Source organism: Lolium perenne, chromosome 5, assembly GCF_019359855.2.
Source record: "Lolium perenne isolate Kyuss_39 chromosome 5, Kyuss_2.0, whole genome shotgun sequence".
NCBI classification, from domain to species: Eukaryota; Viridiplantae; Streptophyta; class Magnoliopsida; order Poales; family Poaceae; genus Lolium; species Lolium perenne.
Genome location: NC_067248.2, coordinates 46,056,163 through 46,067,189, shown reverse-complemented (window position 1 = coordinate 46,067,189; position 11,027 = coordinate 46,056,163). Strand labels below are relative to the sequence as shown.

The following is an 11,027-nucleotide window of genomic DNA, read 5'->3' as shown; positions in this document are numbered from 1 at the left end:
GGAGCAGAAAGTCCGCCGGCTCGAAAGGCCTGATGGAGAAGGCGTTCGCCGGCAGGTTGAGGTAGGCGCGGATCTCTGCCGCCGCGACCTCGGGTGTGACCTGGATCCTCGCTCCCACCACGGACACCAAAACCGCACGATCCAGGTCGGCTTCGAGCTGCACCATGCTCAGCGACGGCTGGACGTAGCAGACATCCGGCCTATCAGTGGTAACCACCCGAGGCGCGTCCGCCGTGGCTGCGGACGAAGGGGAGGGCGGCGCAAACGGCGCGGAGAAGTCGACCGCATCGGAGGCGGAACCCTCCCGCACGGCCCCATCGGAGGCGGACACCACGTCCCGCCAAGAACGGCCGGACCCAGCAGCAGACGGGGCTGGGGCGCGCCTGGTGCCCCCAGCAGCAGCCGCAGCAAGCCGAAGGGGCGGCGGCGCCTGCAGCGGAGGAGAGGCCTCCGGAGGGCTGCGGGGTCGCTTGCAGTCCCTGGAGGTGTGCGCAGAGCCGCCACAGCGCACGCACAGCGTGTCGTTGAGACACTGCGCGGAGATGTGGCCTGCCTCGCCGCAGTTGTAGCAGCAGCCATGCAACGCAGCCGGGATCCTGGAGGCGTTGGCGCCGGTAGGCCTTGAGGCGGGAAGGATGCGGCGCTCGGAAGCCGGACGCGCCAGAGCACGGCGCGAGCTCCGCGCGCGGCGCGACTCCTGCATGCGCCAAGGACGGCCACCATCTGCCACCATCTCCACAGGCGCCGCGTCCGGCACCGACCTGGGGCGGCTTGGGCCCGCACCAGCGTCCCACCCCCTCGACCCCAGCTGATGGCTCGCCGGAGCGACGATCAGCGAGCGAAGGGGAGGTGGCGGGGCACGAGAGGGCACGGAGTCGTCACTCCGGTCGGAGTCCGAGAGGACCACCCTGCTGGCCATGGAGAAGGGAAGGACGGGAAGGGGAGGGAAGGTATCAGGCGGGAGGCGGAGAAAACCGCCGGCGCCGGAGAGGCGCACGCCGGCCGCGCGGAGGGGCGCCCTGCGCTCCTCACTCACGCTCACTCGCTCACGCTCACTCGCTCACGCTCACTCGCTCACGCTCACTCGCTCACGCTCACTCGCTCACGCTCACTCGCTCCTGACCGTGGTCATCATTTCATCAGTTGACACAACTAGCATTAGTCAAGTGCTGAAGCACGTACCAAAATCCACAAGAAAATGGCCAGCCCCTGCTGCTGCAAGAAGCTAGTCGACGACGTCGCGGGCTGGATAAAGGTCTACGACGACGGCTCTGTCGAGCGCCCCGCACCTCCCCCGGAGTTCCGGGCAATGGCAACTGCTATTGCACCGTACGACGCGCCATGCAATGGCGTAACGGTGCACGACATTCCGGCCAACCCACCCCTCCGGCTGTACCTTCCGGTGGCAGCCCCCTTGCTCGGCCGACGCCTCCCCGTGCTCCTCCACTTCCACGCCGGTGTGTACTGCGTCGGCGACCCAACCTGGGCGCTCTACCATTCTTTTTACGCCCGCCTCGCCGCCTCGATCCCCATTGCCGGTATCGTTTCCATCACCCTCCCCCTCGCCCCGGAGAACCCACTCCCGGCGGCCATTGCCGCCGGCTACACCGCCATTGATTGGCTGAAGTCGCTCGATCGGCCTGTGCTTCCGACCGAGCCAGTGCCTGATCCGACGTCGGACCCGGTGAGCAAGCTCAGGAACACGGCCGACTTGTCACGTGTGTTCCTCATAGGTGACAGCAGTGGTGCCAACCTGGTGCACCAGGTGGCCGCCGGGTTCAGCTCGGCGGAGCCGGGGTACCGGGGCGTCGTCCGGCTCGCCGGAGCAATCCTGCTCAACCCCGGGTTCACCATGTCCGCTCCGAGCGCATCAGAGTCAACCGACCAAGTGAACTTGCCGTACATGGACCCCAAGCTGGCGGACAGGTTCCTGGAGCTGGCCCTCCCCAAAGGAGCCACCAGAGACCACCCGTACATCTGGCCCGTCCGCGACGACGCTACGGCGGCCGCGCTGGCCATGCCACCATTGCTGGTGAGCATCGCGACCTTGGACTCGCTGCGTGACCGGCAGGTGGAGTACTGCAACTTGATGCGGCGTGCCGGGAAGCACGTCGAGGTGGCGCTGAGCCCCGGCGTAGACCACATGTTCTACCTGATGCACGGAATTGCCGAGCCCGAGCCAGCCGGAGAGGACATCGCGGCGCGTGTTGCCGAGCTCATCGACACCATTGGGGGATTCGTCGGCCGACGCCACGGCTGCGTGGCTCGTCTGTAGCCGTGTGTCCGTTGCGTCTGTTGTTGGTGGGCTTTGCATAATTGTGTTGGTATTGTTGGCCAGCCTGTGTGAGTGCGTTCATATTTGTGAGCCGTGAGTGCTTCAGTTTCTTACCGTTCAACCGGAATGGAGTATCAACGTAATAATGGATTTATTTTTGTTAAATTTTTCAGGCACTAGTTAATTTAAATTTTAATGTGAATAAAATAATTGTGTGCTATGCCATCTTCCTAGTCCCTACTGTGTCATGTCATGCCCATGTATGTCCTGATAAAAATCATATAAGTGGAAAGTAACTTCCAAACTTGTTTCCAACCAGCTGGATATCCACATAGTACTAGATTTTTTTTATAATCAATATTCACATATATTCATATTAACAAATAATACGTAGTAATGAGACACAAGCTGGCTTTAACTATAATAAAATAATGTCTGAAAGAAACAAACAAAATTTTAAGGTCTTCGAACTTTTTTTTTCTTCGATGACATAATTTTCTAAGGTAGCCGAAGATAGATACCAAACCACAGACCTAAAAATAAAAATATCAACGAAGGTTGTCCCATAATTTTAATTTGGACTGCAATGCCAATCCTGCGTGCACACGCAGAACTATTGAAGTAGTCAATCACCATCGACAAGAGTTCCAACACTAGTATGTCAGGGAAAAGGAACCGAACAACAACCGAATAGGCTGGTCAACGTAGCCGGGAACCCGAAAGTACGAATCACCATTGTCGAGGACGTAGCAGCCGGGAAAAATATTGCAAAAATAAATATCCTCATGGCAACCATAAGAAAAGATCCTAGATCGATCCGGCGAAGCAAGATCCCAAGAACCATACCTTGAGAACTTTAATCTTTCAACACCGTCATTAACGTAGGGGGAAACTCTCATCATCAAAAAGTGGGCAGAAGATCAATTATTATTGACGATGTCATCTTCATTGATTTGAGAACCAAAAGAAGACGATTATCTAAAACCCTAACCTAATCTTATATAAAAACAATACTTTTATTGAAATGGCTTGCTTGATTGGTGCGGTTGGTGTCGGCGATGATCTCGACATAGGTGGTTCTTGGGCTTAGGTCACCTTGTCTCCTTGGGGCGGCAATACACGAGGAGGTGTTGTCGGCATGCAGTGTCTGGCTCAAGCGGACGCCAGCTGCTGGTACGAGAAGTGACTCCGGCAAAAGCCATGCAAGGCCACGGCCGGTGCGAGTGACGATGACGACTTCGATGCCATTTACCTTCTTGGGGGCGCCACCAAAATGTCCCTCCTTTCGCGTAGCTGGACCATGCCTCCTTGCAAAAGTTGCATGCTTCTCTGGTCGGGGCAAAGTCTTTCTTCACCGACTCTAGGCTCACCCTCTCACCCTCGTTGAGCTTGTCCCTGCCATTGTTGCCCTGGATGTACATACACGGTGGTTATCCCAGTTTGGTCTATTACCTAGAAACCCAGGGGTGGTTGTCTAGCTATGCGTCTTGCCACAGGTAACGCTGATGATAACTTATTCTAGCCATGGACTCATTGTGTCGTTGGACAAGCGTCAAGGTTGTGTCTTTGTGGTGATGTTTGTGTTAGGGCGAAAACTCGGCAAGGCCTTGGCCAGTGCAGGCGAAGACGACGTCCTTGGGCGTCGTTTCCCTTCTTAGAGGTGTTGCGTTCAAGCCCCTCTCCTTTAGAATCTCGAATCGTGAAGTCAACCAAGCTCCTTGATGTGCTCTATTTCTGCTTGGGAGGTCTGTTGGTTTAGTCAGTTTCAGCGCCGCGCCCTCTCAGCAGAAGTCTTCGCCTTCATCGCTGGGTTCAAGTTGTCTTCCTAGTGTTTCCTTGTTACTGTAGCTTACCCCATTTTGTATCTACTGTTGTGCTTATTTGATGTATTCGTGAGTTGGTAACTACAGCAGGTCCTGTAAGCATTGATGTACTGATGTCCTTTTAAGCTTTATTAATTTAAAGCTGGACTCTTCGAGCCTCATGTTTAAAAAGTATAAGCTTTGAATAAAGTTGTATCAAAAATCCGTTTGGCTATCAAGAAGTGCAAGGCATACAACCAGTTAGGCTAGGTATAGCAACTCTCACCGTTGAGTAATTAATGGGATTAGATTGCCTTGATTTTTGGTGGCGCGATGCGAGGCATTGAATCAGTTAAGCCATTAAAAGCATGTTTAATAGCAAATATAGAGAGCACGTGTTAGAGTGATCTCTTGTATGAAAACCTACTTTACTTTTCTCTCCTCCTCTCTCTACTTCAGCTACTTCCTCCGTCTCAATTTAACAGGCACGCACGTTAGTTTAAGAAATTATTTTGACCATTATTTTGATCAATAAAATATGAAACATATGTCACAAAAATTATATGACTGAAAAGCTTTTTTGCGTACGAATTGATATAAATTTTGTAAACATAAAGTTTATATTTTATTGATCAAATCAATGGTCAAAGTTCGTCTTAAACTGCGTGCGTACCTGTTAAACCGAGACGGAGTAGTAGATAAAATATATTATTTTAATTAGGACTTTATTGTACTGCTCTATGCATGACTCATGCCGTGTTGTTTTACAATACCAGACGGTGCCAAAATCAGCTATCCATGCCATAATTTATTTGGGCAATCCATGTGGATCACATTCAACAAGCAACTAATGGTCCTTCCCTCCAGGTAGGAGAGAAGAGGGGAGTGAATGCCATGAACATCCATGTTTTTTTCTTCGAAATGGGGGGTGACCCCGGCCTCTGCATCAATCGATGCACGCAGCCCTCTTTTATTACCAAGATAACATAATCCTTAGTTTTACAAATCACGAATCACAAAGCGTGTACACATAAACTAGCCAATGAAAAATAAGAGAGACTCGCTTATACATCTAAAAGTCGTTTAAAAGGACGGACGCCAGCCATCCTGGTTGTATATAGCCCGTGCCACCGCATCCAGCCGGCGGCATCCAACATGCATAGGCTCGTGTTGCATCTCCGGTAGCAAAAGAGACCATTCGCGGATCCAGTGTGAGACCATACGGGTAACCTGTAAAAAAATTGAGTTCGTACTCTTGTTAAAAACAATATCAATACGGCAGTTCCATATAGCCCACATCAGCGCGCAAAATCCAATTCTAATTCTGAACTTGGATAATTTGTCAACTCCGTTTAACCAATTTCCAAACTTATTTGTAACATTTGTTGGAGTAACAATATTAAAAGTGAACTGAATAACTCTCTAAATAAGTTTAGCGAAGGGACAATCAAAGAACAAATGATTGATTGATTCCGATGAATCATCTCAGAACGCACATTTCATGCAAGCATTCCAATTTCGACGAGCTAAATTATCTTTAATGAGTATAACTTTTCTATGAAGAAACCACATAAAAATCTTGACTTTAGTGGTATCTTAAGTTTTTAAATATATTTACGAAGATAGATCGTATGGTCGTTCATATAATCTTTATACATAGATTTTACCGTGAAAGATCCAGACGTTGTTAACTTCCATACAAAAATATTCTTCTCCTCTGACAAGGTTACAAGAATAAGGCGTTGGGCAATCCAAGCATCCCACTTGTTTCCTGTCAAAGTCCATCTAAACTCTATATTCAGGGGATGTATTTGAAAGATGATCGGCGACTAAATTTTTTTTCGTCGGACGATATTATACATCGAAGGATATTGGGACCCCAAAGGAGCATCACCCAGCCAAGTGTCTTCCCAAAAGCGTACTTGCTGACCATTCCCAATTGTGAACGAACCCCGTGAGAAGAAATTGTCTTTCACTCCCATGAGTTCTTTCCAAAAGGGAGAGTCAGTGGGTTTCGCAGTCACTTGTTACAAAGTCTTGTTCTTGAGGTATTTATTGTGTAAAAGTTCTTGCCAAACTCCTTCTTCAATAAAAATTTTATATAGCCATTTACTTGACAAACATCCGTTTTTGAGTTCCAATACCTCCACCCCTAACCCCCCTTGCCCCTTGAGTCTACAAATAATGTTCCATTTAGTCAATCTTTACTTTTGTTTTAGCTGATTGTTCTGCCAAAACAGTCGAGATCGATAAAAGTCTAATCTTTTCCTAACCCCTTTGGGTATTTCAAAAAAGATAGCATGAACATCGGTAGACTTGTTAGCACTGAATTTATCAAGACCAGCCTTTCTCCGTATGAAAGAAGCTTGCCTTGCCAGCACCCCAATTTATGTTCAAAGCGAGTTTCAACGGAACTACATTCCTTGTTCAATAAGCGTCTATAATGAATTGGGATGCCAATATAATTGAAGGGAAGCGCCCCAGATTCACAGCCAAAAATCCGCTTGTATTGATCTTCCACTTCTTTCGCCTTACCGAAGCAAAAAATTTCACTCTTGTGGAAATTTATTTTCAGCCCAGACAAATGTTCAAAGATACAAAGTATGAGCTTCATGTTAACGGCCTTCTGAAGATCGTATTCCATGAATAAAATTGTATCATCAAGCATACTGTAAAATAGAGACTCCTCCCTCTACTAAGTGAGGTACAAGTCCCCCTACTTGGCCATCTTCTTCCGCTCGAGCGATTAAAATATCCAACATGTCCGCGACAATATTAAAAAGAAGCGGGGAGACAGGGGTTCACCTTGTCTGAGTCCTTTCATAGTTTGGTAATGGCCAATGTCGTCATTAACCCGTATTCCCACAGATCCTCCCTCAACAAATGTACTGATCAAATGACACCATTTTTGGGATAATCCTCTCATACGCAAATTTTGTTGGAGAAAAGACCACATAACCTTATCGTAGGTTTTTTCAAAATCAATTTTGAAGAGTACACCATCTATTTTCTTCCGATAAAGTTCATGGATGGTTTCATGCAACACTACTACTCCTTCTAAAATATGTCTCCCCGGAATACACGATGTTTGGGTAGGTTTTATCACCTTAGGTGCAACACTTGTAATTTAATTGGTGCCTACTTTCGTAAAAATCTTAAAGCTTACATTAAGTAGGCATATTGGTCTATATTGTTGAATTTGTGTTGCATTCTCTTTTTTCGGTATCAACGTAATGATTCCAAAATTTAGTTTGTAAAGCGGCAACTAACCGTGTTGCAATTGTACAAACAAAGCCATAAGGTCATTTTTAAGCACCTCCCATAAGCATTGATAAAATTCAGCCGGGAACCCATCTGGCCCCGAAGCTTTATTATGTTCCACTAGTTGAATGCCCGTGCGTTGCTACGAGTCTTCTCATTTGTTTTGCTACCACACGTTTAAACATTATAGAGCTACATAACATGCAATATTATGGAATTACAATATCTATTTAAGTTATTAGGAATGATCATTAGAATTTATGTAGAGCTGCGATAAACATTTGCTAGGTGATTTACATAGATGGAATGTTTGTACAAAGATGTTGTATTGTTAAATTTGTGTCATAAAAAATGTGACCCAATTTCCATGCAACAAAGGCTATAGGAATCAACTCATAAGGTTTTACACAAACAACAATCAGCTTCAAATCCCAAAGGCTGAGTATTATCTTTTCCAATGAACAATCCAATAGACAAAATGGAATGGAAAACAGCTAACTACTTATCCATCATGTAAATTCAGGCATGAGCTTGACATAACCGTGAGTACACCTCTCCAATCCAGCAAGTTTGAGTGTAAGTTCCACTTATGGAAAAAGAGATGCTCTCCAATTGTCAGGCAGATGTGTATTCCTTAAGCTTGAGGATGTGTTTATTTTGCAGTGAGACAAGCAGGCAATTTTCATTAAATCTATCTTGCAGGACTGTCACAAAAAATAAAACCAGCTGCTCTATACTAAGAATTTGCGAACATAGATTAATATAATTCATCCGCTAGCAACATCACTGTGAAATAATTCATGTACTGAACTTGGAACATGTGACAACTTTTTAGTCCAATAGATCATTCATCTCGCAATAAAGCATATTTAACAATTTGGCACGTTTTTCTTTGAAATTGTAAATGAAAATAATTACAAACACTAAACAGCAGAGAGAGAAAACAACGAGGGGAACAACATTGCGGATGGAAATGAACCTTTTCAATCAAATACAGTGAACAACCTGTTCCCTATTGGTAACAAATTCCAAGTCCGGAACGGCAGGTCGGTCCAGCAACAGGACTGGCATCAGCGATGCAGAAGCCCAGAACACATGAACACCTCAATCCCACGATGTCAGAAAATGCAAGACAAAACATCTGCATAACTTGTAGAAAGAAGCAATGCATTAACCACTTTGCATGCATTGCGCAGAGCAAGAGACACTGCAAAAGTGATTACAAAAAATCCATGTTCCAACCGAACAAACTACACATAATACAATACTGAACTGAACAGCTCCTCTGTTGGGCACTTGAGTGTAAGAAGTAACCATATGAAAGAACTACAGTGTCTACAACTAATAGATATTGAGGGAAAACCAGATACACATATTCAGCTTTGTACAGGTGAAGCAAGATGGCATAGCAAGATCCCTCGGGCCAAGAACAACTGCCACACTCGTTTGTCTTGCTTCCACCATTTCAATGCATGTTCTATACAGCTCACCTGCTCGTGAAATTACAGAATCTTACTGTATCCCATGAGTGATGAGGAGAGTCAACCCGCTGTCCAGAGAATGGTCAGAATGTCTAGAGATGTTTCAGCTGCAGAAGGACACAAATAGTCATGTTTTATGAAGTGTTTTTAGGCATGCAGTAAACTGAGTTGATAAGTTGACACAAAAAATACCTCAAATAAATGGGCTAATACAACAAAATTCTTAAATGTTTCAAGTGCAGTACAAGAAAAAGGTTTTATCACCATCTAGACTAAGCTAAGGATGGGCCTGGATAGCTGAAATTTCCTATAACTGCATATTGTACAAGTTGAGAAATTTAGTCACGGGGAGCTCCCCATTGTAGTACTCACTTCTTAAATTGTCAATTTGATGACATTTGCTATGATCATTTATGGGGTTAACTATCCTGCATGATAACATAAGCAAGTAAATGACTGGATTTGACAACATAACTGAAGGCATATGAAGCATACAGGGTTTTAACTGTCGACCAAACAGAGCTACCATGCTCCTATGTGTAACCACAAACTAACTTTCAAATCATACCTCGATGGATCGAGGTACTAAAACAGTCAAATGTGCACCGTGGAAATGAAATGTGATTGTCAATTTCTATAGCGAAGAAATTGGCCGAGAAACAGCCTTGAGCCCGTAACCCGAACTGGGAGTTGATAGCTGATGCAACGTTTCAGATTTCTGTCAGCAGGCAAGGGATAATTAAATACTTTTTGAGAAAAAAACACTGGTTGTGAACAACAAATCGGTATCCTCATTATGAAGTGGATAAAATTAAAAAACCAAAGCTTGGAATAAAATTAATCAAAGCTTACAAATAAAATTAATATTTTTCATATGAAGTGGATAAAATGAACAACAAATCAAAGCTTGGAATATCATAATCGATCTATGAAATCGGTATCCTCATTATGAGCATCTATGAAAGTGGGATTTCATGCGTGTTAAAAACAGATGATTGGCCAGGCTTCTATGAAATTGTATATAGAATTATAAGTTATGGGGCATCTAAGAAACACAATAGTTCAATACAGTTATTTTTTAAGGGGCATATCTTTACCTGGGAATCATAAAATCCGGTACTACCTTCATTATGAGCTGCTATAAACTTAGTACCTTCATTCTTTTCTATATCCAATTATGAGCTTCAAAAGACCTGAAAACTGAATAAGTGAAAGGCCAGTCCCCCGTACATTCATACTATGGTCATAACAAATTAACAATTGGCACTGAACAAAATCTGAATAATCTCATGCAAGTGAACAGGGAAACATCATATATTGTCTCTGCATGTTCCTGAAAAAAAACGAACATCAACTCTTGACAAGTTAGAAGCTTCTCCCTGAAATAGAAAAGGACTAAAAGGGGACAGGTAGTGTAAGGACTACTCGACGTAATTATAATCACTGCCTCATTAATAGCTCAATCAGATACTACATCACGAGCATACAAAGGCCTAACATACTTAATCCGTTGTTGTTACTGGACATGTTGACATAAATCAGAGGTTTAGCCCTAGTCCACATATGCTTGCTAACTGGATGGCTGCCAATATTGTTCTTCACTTCTCCCTGGTTTTATGGTCATGTGACTTCTGGTATTTCTGCTGCGAAGTTCTGGATTTGTTGTTGAAGGAATAAACACATTCTCAACAGATACAAACCGTAAGAGCCCTAATCAAACATGTGATTCCAGCAATAGGGTTGCAAATAAATATATTCTATACTAAATTTTAGAACCATTCAAAGAGGAAAGAGATGCAAGGGCCACAATTTCATCTCCGCTGAAACCAGAGGTAGATGTGCTTACGGAATGGATAAAGGTTGAACGTTGGTGTCAGGCGCGGGACCGGTGGCCACGGCCGAGAGGAAACGGAGGTAGCACTCTACCAGCGGTTCCCCGCTTCTTGTCCTCTCCAGAACCAACAGATGCGACGCAGCCTTCGGCCCTGGTATCCGTGGCCGTGGCCCTCGTCTTGACTGCTCCTGGCGCTGCAGTCAGCCGGAAGAGGCGCGACGTCCTTCAGATCGAGGCGGTGAAGGCCACGGAGAACTGACGGAGATGGCTTACAGCGCAGAGCACACGTTGGCACCGCCCGAAAGCCGTGCAGCAGCCCACTGGTGTGAGCGCACTATGCTGGCGACGCTCGACGGCAGCAGTTCTAGCGCTGC

General features: G+C 45.7%; 1 protein-coding gene across 1 annotated transcript; it reads left to right on the top strand.

Annotated features, from left to right (window-relative positions):
- The first annotated feature begins 1,198 nt into the window (after positions 1-1,198).
- LOC127304455 (probable carboxylesterase 17) lies at positions 1,199-2,440 on the top strand. Its single transcript, XM_051335139.1, has one exon. The coding sequence runs from the start codon at positions 1,199-1,201 to the stop codon at positions 2,273-2,275; it is 1,077 nt and encodes a 358-aa protein (XP_051191099.1). The 3' UTR covers positions 2,276-2,440.
- Positions 2,441-11,027: the final 8,587 nt, after the last annotated feature.